Source organism: Dermochelys coriacea, chromosome 17 (assembly GCF_009764565.3).
Source record: "Dermochelys coriacea isolate rDerCor1 chromosome 17, rDerCor1.pri.v4, whole genome shotgun sequence".
Taxonomy (NCBI): Eukaryota; Metazoa; Chordata; order Testudines; family Dermochelyidae; genus Dermochelys; species Dermochelys coriacea.
The window spans coordinates 2,125,108-2,141,236 of record NC_050084.1 but is presented as its reverse complement, the minus strand read 5'-3'; the positions used below and the strand labels follow the sequence as shown (position 1 = coordinate 2,141,236).

General features: G+C 53.3%; 1 protein-coding gene across 20 annotated transcripts in view; it reads left to right on the top strand.

Annotated features, from left to right (window-relative positions):
- The window catches only part of MYO18A (myosin XVIIIA), a 140,298-nt gene that overhangs the window by 3,982 nt on the left and 120,187 nt on the right, over positions 1 to 16,129 (top strand). For 16 of the 20 annotated variants that reach the window (XM_043499224.1, XM_043499222.1, XM_043499221.1 and 13 more), the window contains exon 1: positions 14,966 to 16,069. In XM_043499224.1, coding sequence (XP_043355159.1) covers positions 15,074 to 16,069 — 996 coding nt within the window. In that variant the 5' untranslated portion in view covers positions 14,966 to 15,073. Of the gene's footprint in view, positions 1 to 14,962; positions 16,070 to 16,129 lie in introns of those variants that run through there. The other 4 variants (XM_043499226.1, XM_043499225.1, XM_038375438.2 and 1 more) reach the window with 1 other exon arrangement.

Sequence of the window (16,129 nt, the reverse complement as noted above, 5' to 3'; positions counted from 1 at the left end):
CCAAAACGTCTGTATAATCAGAGCAGATAGTGTCATCTCATTAAATGCACAATGCAACCAGTGTCCAGAACAGAGGGCTTGAACTGTTATGTTACTGAGCCAGAAAGAAAGTGTCTAGCAACAAATGGGTGCTCCAAGGTCCTTTTGTTACCACTGCATTGAACAAGAATGTACTTCGTTTGAGAGGAGTTGTCTAGAGAGTCTCAGTTTAGGTGCTTCCCCCAGAAGGTCTAAAGGCTTTCTGATTTTTCAGTGTCAAGCAGCAGTTTGTCATTTTCATGATTTTATCCAGAATACAAAGGTGGGAGAGGGACTGGGTGGGTTGGGGATGGTTTATATTGGAGAGTTTCACCTCTGGGCGCCATTCCCATCGGACAGCTGTTCAGTAGTCCTTGGGAAATAAGTTGGTGGGTCTCATTTTATTTCATAGAGAGACAGGTGCCCACGTCACAAAACCCGCTACTGTGGTTGGCGTCTGTATTCATGGTCTGGGTGGCCAGATCAAGGACTGATGGGTGGTCCCTGCAGGGCGGGGCTGAGGCAGTGGTGCCCAGGGAAGCTCAGTCTGGTGCTGGCCTTGCTCTGTGGAGAGAGAAGATTCCATCTCTGGGCTTGCCAGTGCAGCACTGAATTCACTTTTGTTTGGGGCACCCTGGGGAGAATGAGCCAGCCTGAAGTATGGGCCAGGAGCAAATGTAATGCTGAGATGTAAAGGTACTCAGGGCTGTAGGGGAGATGTGTCAAAGAATGGGTCTCCTGCCACAAAGGGTGAAAGCAGCCCCACCCAGGACACCGGAGTGCAAACCTGGGGAAGGTAGCGGCTAGGATACGGTGCAGGTTTGGGAGTGTCTGAGTGCTCTGGAGGAACTTTTGTTAATTGGGCAGCCAAGGGTGGAGAGCGAACAGTGGAGTTGGTGAGTGGCAGGGAGTGATGCTTGGGTGGAGAGTAAGGCAGAAGCTGGCTAGTGCTGAGCTGGGCCGTTCAGACACGGTTGCCATATTTTAGTCTGGCAACTTGCATGAGGGAGAAGTGGCTGAGTATTTTAACTCTGTATATAGATCCGGCTTCCATCCCCTTCCCACCCCCCAATCCTGTGTTGCTGTGGGCTGGGACCAGGATTTCTGGAGTCTGCTCTTGGCTGTGTTCTGATTCCAGGGAACTTGGGCAAATTGTGCCTCAATCTCTCTCTCTGTAACGTGGGCACTCTGGTACCTTGGATAAGGTGCTCTGAGATTGGAGCGTGAGCATGCTGTGTGTGAAGTGTCGCTGTGTTCTTCCCCTCCGTCCCTGCCCCATGGAGAGTCGGTCCTTTCTGAATAGCCCCCCGGCAAGGCCTCTGGCCTGCCATTCTGCTCCTCCCCTCTTCTCCTTGGCTAACTCTACCAGATCACGCCCGAAGTATGCAGTTGTTCTGAACACACCTAGGGCCAGATAAGCTCCATGTGACACAAAAGCGAGTCCGTGAGAGGTGCACTTGGAGCTCAGAGCATGCAATTCGGCAGCAAAGGATCATTTCTCTCCTGGTGACCTGGGCTTTGCACTGGTGGGGTAGAGTGCATGAGACCCATGAAAATCGGCTCTGCAGGGGATCTCTGTTCCGTAGCTGGGGCATTGGGTCAGAGCCTGCCTTTCAAGGTACTGTTCTGTCTCTACACCCATTTGAAGGGTGTTCTTCAGCCGGACTGCACAAGCAGCTGGTGACACAATTTTCCTTTGGAGTGAGTGTGTCTTCCTCCTCAGCTAAGCGCCCAACAGCCTTTGGTGTTTCTAGCAGACGGTAGTGGCGGCATGGCTATAACAGCCAGGGATGTTTGCTTAGAACCGGCGCCCCCAGACCTGGCTCCACCAGGGGCCCTGTTGCCAGCTTTGGGTGCAGCCCTCGGGCTTCTGGCATTTGAATCCAAAGGAACAAATTGCTGTTGCTCTCCTCTTCCTCCCAGAGGTGCACCAGGGCCCAGCATGGTGTCAGAAGGGCCCGGTGCATCGTGGGACCTGTAGTCCTGTGGGCTCCCCCACCACATGACAGAGGAACTTGCCATTGGGTTGCATTGTCTCCCTGGGTTGCCCTTTGGCCAGGCTGCCCAAGTGCTGTGTGCCATCCTTCTGCATTCTTGTTGCTGTCTGTGGGATCCAGCTAAGGAACCTGGCTGGCTCTCCAGGCCCCTGCTGCCCATGCCTTGCTGCTGCCCTTGTGTGAATAATGGAGTGGTCTTTAAGTTGGGAGCATGTAGCTTGTGCTGTTAATTGGCAGCTGGCTGGCTAATGCTGGCTGATTAGCGATGCAAATTGTAACACTTACCTTCCCGTCTGTTGGGGGAAATACAAAGACTGGGCTGGAGTGTGTGTGTGTGTGTGCGCGCACGTGTGGGGGGGAGGGAAGGGAAAGGGAGAGGGTTAGAATCATAGAATCATAGAATATCAGGGTTGGAAGGGACCCCAGAAGGTCATCTAGTCCAACCCCCTGCTCAAAGCAGGACCAAGTTCCAGTTAAATCATCCTAGCCAGGGCTTTGTCAAGCCTGACCTTAAAAACCTCTAAGGAAGGAGATTCTACCACCTCCCTAGGTAACGCATTCCAGTGTTTCACCACCCTCTTAGTGAAAAAGTTTTTCCTAATATCCAATCTAAACCTCCCCCATTGCAACTTGAGACCATTACTCCTCGTTCTGTCATCTGCTACCATTGAGAACAGTCTAGAGCCATCCTCTTTGAAACCCCCTTTCAGGTAGTTGAAAGCAGCTATCAAATCCCCCCTCATTCTTCTCTTCTGCAGACTAAACAATCCCAGCTCCCTCAGCCTCTCCTCATAAGTCATGTGCTCTAGACCCCTAATCATTTTTGTTGCCCTTCGCTGTACTCTTTCCAATTTATCCACATCCTTCTTGTAGTGTGGGGCCCAAAACTGGACACAGTACTCCAGATGAGGCCTCACCAGTGTCGAATAGAGGGGAACGATCACGTCCCTCGATCTGCTCGCTATGCCCCTACTTATACATCCCAAAATGCCATTGGCCTTCTTGGCAACAAGGGCACACTGCTGACTCATATCCAGCTTCTCGTCCACTGTCACCCCTAGGTCCTTTTCCGCAGAACTGCTGCCGAGCCATTCGGTCCCTAGTCTGTAGCGGTGCATTGGATTCTTCCATCCTAAGTGCAGGACCCTGCACTTATCCTTATTGAACCTCATTAGATTTCTTTTGGCCCAATCTTCCAATTTGTCTAGGTCCTTCTGTATCCTATCCCTCCCCTCCAGCGTATCTACCACTCCTCCCAGTTTAGTATCATCCGCAAATTTGCTGAGAGTGCAATCCACACCATCCTCCAGATCATTTATGAAGATATTGAACAAAACGGGCCCCAGGACCGACCCCTGGGGCACTCCACTTGACACCGGCTGCCAACTAGACATGGAGCCATTGATCACTACCCGTTGAGCCCGACAATCTAGCCAGCTTTCTACCCACCTTATAGTGCATTCATCCAGCCCATACTTCCTTAACTTGCTGACAAGAATGCTGTGGGAGACCGTGTCAAAAGCTTTGCTAAAGTCAAGAAACAATACATCCACTGCTTTCCCTTCATCCACAGAACCAGTAATCTCATCATAAAAGGCGATTAGATTAGTCAGGCATGACCTTCCCTTGGTGAATCCATGCTGACTGTTCCTGATCACTTTCCTCTCCTCTAAGTGCTTCAGGATTGATTCTTTGAGGACCTGCTCCATGATTTTTCCAGGGACTGAGGTGAGGCTGACCGGCCTGTAGTTCCCAGGATCCTCCTTCTTCCCTTTTTTAAAGATGGGCACTACATTAGCCTTTTTCCAGTCATCCGGGACTTCCCCCGTTCGCCACGAGTTTTCAAAGATAATGGCCAAGGGCTCTGCAATCACAGCCGCCAATTCCCTCAGCACTCTCGGATGCAATTCGTCCGGCCCCATGGACTTGTGCACGTCCAGCTTTTCTAAATAGTCCCTAACCACCTCTATCTCTACAGAGGGCTGGCCATCTCTTCCCCATTTTGTGATGCCCAGCACAGCAGTCTGGGAGCTGACCTTGTTAGTGAAAACAGAGGCAAAAAAAGCATTGAGTACATTAGCTTTTTCCACATCCTCTGTCACTAGCTTGCCTCCCTCATTCAGTAAGGGGCCCACACTTTCCTTGGCTTTCTTCTTGTTGCCAACATACCTGAAGAAACCCTTCTTGTTACTCTTGACATCTCTTGCTAGCTGCAGCTCCAGGTGCGATTTGGCCCTCCTGATATCTTTCCTACATGCCCGAGCAATATTTTTATACTCTTCCCTGGTCATATGTCCAACCTTCCACTTCTTGTAAGCTTCTTTTTTATGTTTAAGATCCGCTAGGATTTCACCATTAAGCCAAGCTGGTCGCCTGCCATATTTACTATTCTTTCGACTCATCGGGATGGTTTGTCCCTGTAACCTCAACAGGGATTCCTTGAAATACAGCCAGCTCTCCTGGACTCCCTTCCCTTTCATGTTAGTCCCCCAGGGGATCCTGGCCATCTGTTCCCTGAGGGAGTCAAAGTCTGCTTTCCTGAAGTCCAGGGTCCGTATCCTGCTGCTTACCTTTCTTCCCTGCGTCAGGATCCTGAACTCAACCAACTCATGGTCACTGCCTCCCAGATTCCCATCCACTTTTGCTTCCCCCACTAATTCTACCCGGTTTGTGAGCAGCAGGTCAAGAAAAGCGCTCCCCCTAGTTGGCTCCCCTAGCACTTGCACCAGGAAATTGTCCCCTACGCTTTCCAAAAACTTCCTGGATTGTCTATGCACCGCTGTATTGCTCTCCCAGCAGATATCAGGAAAATTAAAGTCACCCATGAGAATCAGGGCATGCGATCTAGTAGCTTCCGTGAGTTGCCGGAAGAAAGCCTCATCCACCTCATCCCCCTGGTCCGGTGGTCTATAGCAGACTCCCACCATGACATCACTCTTGTTGCACACACTTCTAAACTTAATCCAGAGACACTCAGGTTTTTCCACAGTTTCGTACCGGAGCTCTGAGCAGTCATACTGCTCCCTTACATACAGTGCTACTCCCCCACCTTTTCTGCCCTGCCTGTCCTTCCTGAACAGTTTATAACCATCCATGACTGTACTCCAGTCATGTGAGTTATCCCACCAAGTCTCTGTTATTCCAATCACGTCATAATTCCTTGACATCACCAGGACCTCCAGTTCTCCCTGCTTGTTTCCAAGGCTTTGTGCATTTGTATATAAGCACTTGAGATAACCTGTTGATCGCCCCTCATTCCCAGTATGAGGCAGGAGCCCTCCCCTCACAGACATTCCTGCCTGTGCTTCCTCCCGGTATCCCGCTTTCCCACTTACCTCAGGGCTTTGGTCTCCTTCCCCCGGTGAACCTAGTTTAAAGCCCTCCTCACTAGGTTAGCCAGCCTGCTGGCAAAGATGTTCTTCCCTCTCTTCGTAAGATGGAGCCCGTCTCTGCCCAGCACTCCTCCTTCATGGAACACCATCCCATGGTCAAAGAATCCAAAGCCTTCTCTCCGACACCACCTGCGTAGCCATTCGTTGACCTCCACGATTCGACGGTCCCTACCCAGGCCTTTTCCTTCCACGGGGAGGATGGACGAGAACACCACTTGCGCCTCCAACTCCTTTATCCTTCTTCCCAGAGCCACGTAGTCCGCAGTGATCCGCTCAAGGTCATTCTTGGCAGTATCATTGGTGCCCACGTGGAGAAGCAGGAAGGGGTAGCGATCCGAGGGCTTGATGAGTCTCGGCAGTCTCTCCGTCACATCACGAATCTTAGCCCCTGGTAAGCAGCAGACTTCTCGGTTTTCCCGGTCAGGGCGGCAGATAGATGACTCAGTCCCCCGGAGGAGAGAGTCCCCGACCACCACCACCCGCCTTCTCCTCTTGGGAGTGGTGGTCGTGGAACCCCCAACCTCAGGACATCGCATCTCATGCCTCCCAACCAGCGGAGTCTCCTTCTGCTTTCTCCCCCCAGACATATCATCTGGTCCACTCTCCGCAATGGTACCTGTGGAGAGAACATGAAAGCGGTTAGTTACCTGTGTCTGTGTTACTGGAACCCGGACATTCCGCTTACCTCTTCTGGAGGTCACATGTTGCCAAGCTTCTTCACTGGCCTCTTGGCTCCTCTATGCAACCTGCTCTATATCTTTAGAGCTTTGTGCCCCTAGAAGGCTATCCTGAGTTTGGTCCAGAAAATCCTCAGTCTCTCGTATACAACGCAGGGTCGTTACCTGTTGCTCCAGACCTTCAATCTTCTCTTCCAATATGGAGACCAGCTTGCACTTTGTACAGACAAAGTCGCTTCTGTCCTGTGGAAGAAAGACAAACATGGCACATCCAGTGCAGGTCACAACAGCTGAACCCCCCCCTTCCATATCACCTACCTACTATGGAGCTTCCTCAGAGACGTTGGCAAGATGTAAGCCTCACTGGGCTCACTCCAGGCGAACTCCCAGGCAAACTCCTGCTGTGAGCTGCTCTGCTGTCCCCGCTGCTCCGCTGGTTCGCTGCCGCTCACTTTGTGGGTTGTGTCTCTTCCAGCAAACAACGTCCTGTGGAGGCCTTGCCTGTCTCAAACACCCCAGGTGTAACTGACTCCCCGTGTAAAGGCCTGGCTGGGTAGTGGCTGAGGGGGATGGCTGGCTGCTTTAGGAAGGAGGCTTTTTTGCCCTCCGAGGGACTCAGAGAGGAAGTGTGAGTGAGTCACACTGCAGTGTGATGATAGCAATGGTATCTTGATCACCGTCTGTGGCCCATAGGAGCTGGCAACGATGGTCCCAGTCTGGGATCCCATCTTTCCTTGTCATTTTCTATTCTGCTTGTGTGACCCTGCCTGATGCAAGGGAAGCAGTCCTGACCCATGGCAGAGTGCTGAATGACCCTTGTGCCGAGAACCGATGTCCTTCTGGTGCCTTCCTGGCAAGAATGGGGTTCAACCTTTCAAAATACCAGAGGACACAGGGCCACACGGGTGGAGAACATAAGGCATTTCAAGAGCAGAGTGAGGCCCAGCATGCTTGACCATGTGCCTGGTTTGCTGCAGTTCACTCTCTCTCTGTGTTCTTGCCAGACCCCTCAAATCCCTGATGTCTCAGGTGGCACATCCATCCAGGTGTGTTGGCTTTGACTGCTGGTTGTGCAGGAAACTCCCAGCTTCCAACCCTCCCCCATAGAAAGGCAGGCTCTGAGGATGGCATGGTTCCCGGAGGAGGATTATGGGGCTAATGATAGTAGTTGTGTGAGATCTGTGGCTGAGACGCTCAGTGTCTTAGCGTTGCAATTGCTTCCTGGTGGTTTGAGCTGAGATCTCCATCGCTCTGATTCACTTGGAATCTGGCTCTCTGTGGAAGAAACCTCTGTGCTTTCCCTGGCATCACCTTTCCTGTCCTTCTTTCCCACTGGTGTGGATCTGAGGCACTGGGAATGCTGGGAGCAGAATTGGTCCCTGAGAAAATGTGCTGGAGCCCTCTGTAAGATTTCCCATTAGCCTTGCTGATATCAGAAGCCTTTTCCCATCTGGGGCCTCTGCAATCCCCTCTCCAGTAAACGCTTTGGAGATGCGGGGCTGGTAGATGGTGGCCGTTCAGTGTGATCATGCCCGTTGGCTAGTCTCTCTGTTCTGAGTGAGCCTCACCGTCCCCGCTCTTGGATGCATCCCCTCTAAAGCGGCGGGGAGCACCTCTGCTATATAAGGCTAATCTGATAGTGATGATTTTCTATTTTCCTTGCTTGTCAGCTAGTAACCGCCCAGCCCTGCTGGGGGCTGGGACCCTTCTGGGCTTGAGCAGTAACTACAGTGCTCTAGTGGGTTTTGCCGTTGTGCTGTGCACTGTCCCCATGCTGTGTGTAGTATAGCTCCATCAGTGCGCTGGGTGCTTTGCAGGCAAATGTGAAGGCAGGGCCTGCTCTGGCAGATGAGCTGTAGCTGGAGAGTGGGGTGGGAGACCGCAAAGAGCCGGTGATCACATGGGGGAAGTTCAGCATCTCATTAGCTCCCTGTGGCTCTTTGTGAGTGGAGGCCCGGAGCCCCTAGGGCAGAGCAGCGTCTTCTCTTGTGACGGATTGGGAGCCTGAAAGTCCTTGAGTTTCACGCCCTATGCAAGGAAGGGCTGAGACCTCCGAGTGCCTGGAGAGGCTGTTCCTTCTGTCAGGGTCCCCGTCTGTCTGTCTGTCCTGCCCAAGTTTTACTGTCACTGTGCTGGCCCTGGCTGCTTCCCCCATTCTGTTCCTGGCTGCTCAGCCGGAGGGCTCCTCTCGAAAGGCATCTGCTCAGTCTAAGGAAGAATGCAGGGCAGGGTCAGCGGGTCAGGTCAGTTGCTGCAGAATTCAGGACTTGAAGCCAAGAGGGAAGGAGTTGAGGTGGGGGGAGGACTTGCTCGGTTCCCTCTTTGGGGGCTGTGAGGAGAGAAAGCAGGGAGTGTCCTACAGCTGAGTACAGGCTTCCGGGGCTGTGGCTGGCTGTGGGCAATGGAAGCAAAGCAGGCAAGTGACTGCTATGTGGTGTGTGCATCTGGTAACATGGAGGACGTAGAGAGAGAGCCTGAGCTCTCCACTATTTTGTTTCAGACGAGCTACATATGGGCCACAAGGTATTGGGTGCTGGGTGAGAGGGGCATGGGTCGGAATCAGCTCTGCCACTGACCCAGCTCTGTTCCCAGCTCTGCCACTGACCTGCTGCCTGGCCATGTCACTTCTTTCTCCTGTGTAGCTTCTTCCTCTGGAAAGTGGGGCAGGTAATGCAGCCCTGCCACACGGGGACCGCAGGGTGCGTCTACACTGCAGCTAGACACCCGTGGCTGGCCTGTTCTACTGACGGACTGGGGCCAAGGGGCTGTTTGTTTGCCATGTAGACATTCAGGTGGGACTGCAGCGGGAGCTCTGGGACTCTCCCACCTCGCGGGGTCCTTTAGAGCCCAGGCTCCAGCCTGAGCCTGAATGTGTACACTGCAGTGAAACCATCCCCGCTCTGCATCCCTTTCCCTGCGTCAGCTGGCATGGGCCAGCCATGGGTGTCTAATTGCAGCGTAGACATACCTGGTGAGGATTAGTTAGTTACTGAAGATGGAAAGTGATAGCACAGGAACATGGGAATTGCCACAGTGGGTCGGACTAGTGAGCCACCTACCCCAGTGGCCAGTACGAGATGTCTTGAAAGCCCACAGTGGATAGTTCTGGAATAACTTGCCCCTGGGGCATTTCCTCTTGACCCCATGACTTAGCAGGGATTCATGCCCAGGAGCAGGAAGGTGTCTGTCTTTTGTGACTGTTTCTCCTCTCTCACATAGAGGTGCTCAGTGTGAGTTATGGGGTAGGTTGAGGTTTTAGTTTCCAAATGTGTCAAAGTTTATGAACATTGATAAATGAAAGGTATCCATGGACCAATGGCAAGACAAGGTAGGGGAGGGAATAGCTTTTTTTGGACCAACTTCTGTTGGGAGAGAAGGGACCACCTCAAATGAGGAATCACCTCATGCTCCGCATGCTGGAAGAATGCATAGATCAATGGACTAATGACATTGCAGCGTTCGGTACGGAGCCGGCATGGCCAGAAGAGCAAAGGAAAGACACATGCTCTTCAGACTGTGCTGTGAACAATCTCAAGTGTCAGTTCTCCCTCCTTGGCCTGGTGATCCTTGGGTGTGTGATCTGGGCAGGCGGCTTAGTCATGCTCTTTGGGAGGGTTACAGGAGATCGCAGTGCCTGGCTGGGGCCTTGCTGACATTTGGGGCGCTGCTGCTTACATTTTCATTCGTTTCTTAGCCAGAGGCTTTGCCCCTGCTGGCTGTGTGCTCAGGGCCACATTGTGTAACCATTGACCCCTTGCTTGGACTCCTGTGTTCTCTGCCCATCTTACCCTTGGGGTGGGATAAAAACTGGAGTTTGTGAGCTGCCTGGTATGCCTAGTCAGGTGCAATGTGCCAGTGCTGCACAAGCCTGGCCTGGGGACAGGAGGTGCCTGAGGAGATGGGGAAGGAGGGTGGTCTCGTGGGTCCCTTTGGAACTGCTGGGAGCTTTGCTCTGACATGGGGCCTGGTTCAGTCTGGAGCAAGCAGATGTTTCTCCCATACGATCTGGGTGATGGGAAAGGAGGGTAAGCGACGTGTAGGTGAGGGTTCAGAGCTGTGTGGCTGCTAAGGGAGTGTAATAAGGGGGCGGGGTGGTGGTGGTTCGATAAAGCATGCAGGGGACAGGCAGGTCTGCTTATTCTCACACCCTCCAGATTGTTGTTTCTCCTGCTCTAGCCCATTGGTGTGTAATCTGCATTCATTCTGCAGCTCTGCTGACTGGCCAATCACACTGCTGCTTAGGTCACTGCGGTATGTGCTATGTGTGCACAGCTGAGAGCCATGCTGGCAGCTCCCTGGGTGCCCCAGGGTTGCACCTAGTTATCATGAAACAGAGCAAATTGCAGCCACTTTCATCATGAGAGCAGAGGTGCGGCTGGCAAAGGTGACAGGTTCCAGCCTGCCTTGCTGGCTCTCCCCCCAGGAGGCAGAAGTAGGAGAGGAACAGTTGTGTGTGATACACATGTGCGGAGTTGCTGTTGGGGTGTCAAATCCAGCACAGAGTATAACCCTTACATTATCCCCCCACTGCGCAGACCAAGGGCAGGTGCTGCAGTAGGAGGCTGATGAAGGCTCCAATGTTGTGGCAGTTGGCAGGATGCTGGGGCAGGTGAACACAGTGGTGAAGCCAAGCTGTGTGTTTTGACCTTGTCCCCCCTCAACATGTGACAGGAGTTCTCCGTGGGTCTTTGCCATGCTGCAAGTCCTGTGGGCGCGTGTCCTGGGCTCCTTGTGTCTGTCTATGTGGGCTTGTGGCTGGCCCACATTGGGAAGTGACACGTTTCACCAGCTCCTTCCCTGGCAGCACTTGGTGGCAGAGCCTGGAGTCCGGAGCTCACTGTCGACAAGCTGCTTCTCTTTCTCTTGCCTCGTCCTGGCTTTGCCAGCTGGGAATCCGGATTCCCCTCATCCATAAGCTCTGTATTCGCTAGGCCGAAGGGTCTGTTAAAGGGTGAGGCTTCAAAGGAAAAGCACTTCGTACATGGATAGTTGGCCCTTGAGGCAGGGACTGTGTCTCCTCATTTGTCTGTCCAGCAGGGAGCATACCATTGCTGTGCCTAAATAAGAGCCACGCAGGCTGGCATTGCTCTTGAGGCTTGTCTACATTTGAATGGTAATTTGGATTAAGGGAGGGTATTAATTTAAAATGCAATAGGTATTGCTGAATAACTCCGAGTGTGGACAAGCCCTTACTCTATTGCTGGTTTCAGGAGTCAGAGGAAAGGTGCTCAGTACTTAAATAAAAGGAAGGCAGTGTTGGTCTAGAGTGAGATTTGGGACTCCTGGCTTTCATTCCAGCTTTGCTGCTTTGGGCAACTCCCGTCTCTGCTCTGTGCCTCAGTGTCCCCATCTGTGAAATGGATCTAACAATTCCTGCCCACCAGAAGGCAGTGAAGATTAATGGTAGCAGCTAGTAGGAGGCATGGAAGGCACTCTGGAGGGACAGACTGCTGGTCCTCTACAGTGTTGCCCCAGCATTGATTGACATCCCTGGGCCTCCTGATGTCTCTCTTCTGTTTGGCAAGTGCTGGGTTTTGGTTTTGTGTGTTAGCTGTGCCTTGAAATGGGGCTGAAATCATCCTGCCTCATGCGTGCGCTCTCCTTGGTGTTAGTACAGCTTAGTGCGCAGCCAGTATTCACCTAACAGCTGTTGTACAGCCAGAAGAGGGAGCTCAGGAACCCAGCACAATGGTGCGCGCGCGCGCGTGCGCGTGTGTGTGTGCACGCGCGCTGCGTAAATTGCTTCTGTTTCTCGGAGCTTACGAATTGACAGCTCTGAAAACAGATATTTACAATCTGGAATATTCTCCCATCAGATACATTGTGTTAAGGGTAATTTCTTTAACTGCGTGACTTCCTGCTACATTTACATATCGTTGTCGTTCTGTATCTCTCCATTTTTTTCCATACAGCTGTTATATTTTGTCTTGTTTTTAGTGGAGTTTGGAGTGTAATTGGCCAGAATCTGTGTGCAATACTGAGGAGGAAAGAATTGTCTTGAGAGAGCCATATCTCTTACCTGATAGCAAAGGGTGTGATCACAGGGTATGGTTTTGTGACACCACCGAGCGTGCACCTCTGGTGTTGTCTGGACTTCTTTTTGGCTCTGGGCATGTATAATGGCTCAGACCTGTTGGCCCACTGATTTTGGATGTATGCTATTATCAGGGTGTTGACTGGGGTATTGGCTAAAACCCCCATAAAGGAGAAATGTCCCTCTCTAGATGAGTAAAGCACCAATTCTTGCAATTCCTCTTTGGCCGTGTCTGGGGCAGCCCTGGAGAAGGCAGTTGGAGCAGTAGCCCTGGCATGGACTTTTGCTTCTTGCTGGACTGATTGGCTAAGGAGTGAGCCAGGATGTTCATGTGTCTGTAAGTCTTTGCAGCAGGCTGGGTACCTCCCCCAGAGTCAGGGAGATGCAGCTGAATGAAAGAGCGACTGTTCCTAGAGGTCGCCTGGCACCATCACGGGTTCTGCCTTGCAGAGGCTAATTTTAGACGCTTATCACTGTCTCAGGGGGACGTGAGTTTCCAGGATCCTGTTAATAATCATTAAAAAAAAATTACTAGTAAGGGCTATTGTCACAGAGTCCCCGGGTGATGCTCTAGAACTGCTCCCTACGAAGCCAGGCAGGACTCTGGGGAAGTCTCCTCACTGGGAGCAGCCTGGCTGCAGGACACACAGCTCACCTGGCTTCCCCCTTCCTGGGTCTGACCTCGGAGCATTCAGCATCCTCTGCCCCTCCGTGTGCTTCCCACAGCGAGTCCGCCCAGGCGGGGTCCTGGGGAAGCCAGAGGGTCCTCCCCCCAACTCCGCAGTCAGAGGTGACTCTCAGCCAGCCAGTAAATCAAAAGGTTTGTTAGACGACAGGAACATGGTCTAACACAGAGCTTGTAGGTGCAGAGAACAGGACCCCTCAGCCGGGTCCATTTTGGGGGGCAGTGAGCCAGACAACCCCATCTGCACTTCAATCCTCATCCCCAGCCAGCCCCAAACTGAAACTCTCTCCAGCTCCTCCTCCTCTGGGCTTTGTCCCTTTCCCGGGCCAGGAGGTCACCGGATTCCTTTGTTCTCCAACCCTTTAGCTCTCACCTTGCAGGAGGGAAGGGCCAGGCCATCAGTTGTCAGGAAACAGGGTGTTGGCCACTCTCTGTGTCCAGACCCCCTGCACACACCTGCCCTCTAGGGCTCTGCAGTGATCATACACCCTTGCCCCACCACCTAGATAGTTAAGAACTGCATAGGGGAAACTGAGGCACCCCCACAATATTCAGAGGAAACATTAAGAACAGTCCCGCTTCGTCACAGCTGCGTTTTCTGTGCTCCCTGCAGGAAGCGTCCCTTCCCCCAGGCAGGAACTGCTAGCTGCTGCTGTTTAGCCCAGGTCCCCTTTCTTCTGGGTCACTGATGGGGAGGGGCCTCAGCGCTCAGGGGTTTTGTGACGGAGGGAAAGAGGCACTGCTGCTTTTTGAAAGGCCCAGGACAGAAGCCTAGGGCAGGGCTTTCCCCTGTCCTAACAAGGCCTCTGTTTATTTTAACAAGGGGCTTTTTGAGTGAGAGAGCAAGAGACTCTTACAGCTACGGCAAAGCAAGAATGGGCTGTATGCATCCGGTATCAGGGAGGGACTCTCTGTGCGGGCTTAAACCCTGCAAGTAAAATCAGCCCTCTGAAAAGCAATTCCTCCTTTTACTTGGCGGGCCGTGCATTCCCCTGCAGCTAATGGCCTGCCCTGCCTAAGCCACAGTAGGGAATGGATGCATGGGAAATTCTCCTGTAGAGGTTAGTGGTGCTCTCCAGTGCAGGGGATCAGGGGAGGAAGTTCAGGTCTTGACAGGTGGAGGGATTGGGGCAGAAGAAGGGGATTTTATTTCAAAACGTGCCCATGTGACCTTAGTGGATCTGGAATTGTCTTTGGAAGAAGCTTTTCCGTCTGCCTTTGACATCCACCTTATTCTGCCTGTGGTGCACAGTGCTGGGCCCAGCACCGTTTCCTTTGAGCTAGAGGGGAGAGCAGAAAAGCGTGTACACAGGAGCCCTGTGTTAAACCTATCCTGATGTTCTCTCTCTGGCAGAGGGTCATTTGCTGTGTTCAGGATCCTAGAGGAGTGTGGGTTGGCTGCATGCAAAGCACTACTGAACACCTGCATCCTCTCCTTATTGGGAAGAGTCTTAAGTACTGTTGAAAGCTGCTGGATTGACAGCCTGAGAGATGAGCTTTTCTGCCTCCCCCCTGTCTGTGCACAGGGGTGGGGAGGCAGGGGATGGTGTGTGGGGATGCTGTTACAGCCAGTTGTTGTTGGGGTGAGAGGGGAGTTTGGTCCCAGTGGCTCATTTGTTCCTTGGCATCTCGGTTGGGGTTGCTAATCAGGGCCTGAGTCCAATGGAGATGTAGATGCTCACTTCCTCCCAGGATCAGGTCATAGGGAGCAAATGTTGTATCTTGTGACATGGGCCCTTGTCCACTTGTGGCTGTCTGGGAGCCACCCCCTCATGGTGCATAGCCTTTGGAACGCTTATGGTAGCTCACTTAAGGCCAGGCCAGGCTGGGCTGGGAACCAGCCTCCTAGGATTGAGATGTTTGGAATCCCATCCCTAGACTTTTGTCTTTCCCTGACGCATCTATCTCAAACGCAACAGGAAAAGGTGGGCTGCCCCGTGCCCTCGACCCATGTGTGCAGCTCCTGTTGCCATCAGAGGAGCTGCGAGCTAGATAGCCTGGTATGTGCCCTGGGGGGGAGCGGGCAGCGCGAGCTGGAGAGCAGCAGTGTGTGGGTTTGGAGGGCTGGGCCATAGGTCCAAACTGGGGAGTTGGGAGGTGCCAGTTGTGTGATCTCCGCTGGCTAACTAGATGTTTTGTTTTTGTTCTTTCCTGTGCAGCAGCAGACCCAGCAGAAAGGCAGCAGGATCCGGAGCAGTAGAGCGGCTGCTGCAAGCCCTCAGCGACCTCCTGCCCTTTGGAGTGCGGGTGCCTCCCGCGAGCCTTCCAACATGTTCAACTTGAAGAAAAAGGACAAAGACAAAGATGGGTCAAGGAAGGACAAGAAGGAAAAGAAGGAGAAAAAGGAGCGGATGTCGGCAGCCGAGCTCAAGAGCCTGGAGGAGATGAGCCTGCGCAGGGGCTTCTTCAATCTCAGCCGCACCTCCAAGAGAGAGTCCAAGACCCGGCTGGAGATCTCCAACCCCATTCCCATCAAGGTGGCCAGCGGCTCAGACCTGCACCTCACTGACATAGACTCAGACAGCAACCGGGGCAGCGTGATCCTGGACTCGGGCCATCTGAGCACAGCCAGCTCCAGCGATGACCTCAAGGTGGATGACACCAACTTCAAGGGCTCAGTCCTGCAGCGGGCGGCCAAGTTCGGCTCCCTGGCCAAGCAGAACTCCCAAATGATTGTCAAGAGGTTCTCCTTCTCCCAGAAGAGCCGGGACGAGAGTGCCTCGGAGACCTCCACGCCCTCCGAGCACTCTGCAGCCCCTTCCCCGCAGGTGGAGGTGCGCGTGCTGGAGACTCAGCTCAGCAAGCAGGGAGCACCCATGGGCCACCTGAGGGCCCCCTCATCGGTGCCTGAGGTGGTCAGCAAGAGGTTCTCTGCTGAGCTGAGGCTGCCCATGGTGGTGCCGCCCCAGCCCCCTGTTCCCCGGGAGCTGGAGCTGCAGCGGCGTAACACCGGTGACTTTGGATTCTCTCTGCGTCGCACGACCATGCTAGACCGGGCCCCCGACGGGCAGGTGTATAGACGGGTGGTACACTTCGCAGAGCCTGGTGCGGGCACCAAGGACCTGGCACTGGGGTTGGTGCCGGGGGACCGGTTGGTGGAAATCAACGGCCGGAATGTGGAGAACAAATCTCGAGACGAGATAGTGGAGATGATCCGGCAGTCAGGGGAGACTGTGCGGCTGAAAGTGCAGCCCATCCTGGAGCTGAGCGAGCTGAGCCGCTGCTGGCTGAGGAGCAGCGAGGGGCTGCGCAGAGCGACCTTCGATGTGAGTAACCATCATTGCTGTCGGTCTCTTTGGTTCGTTAGGTGCTAACCAGCCCTGGGT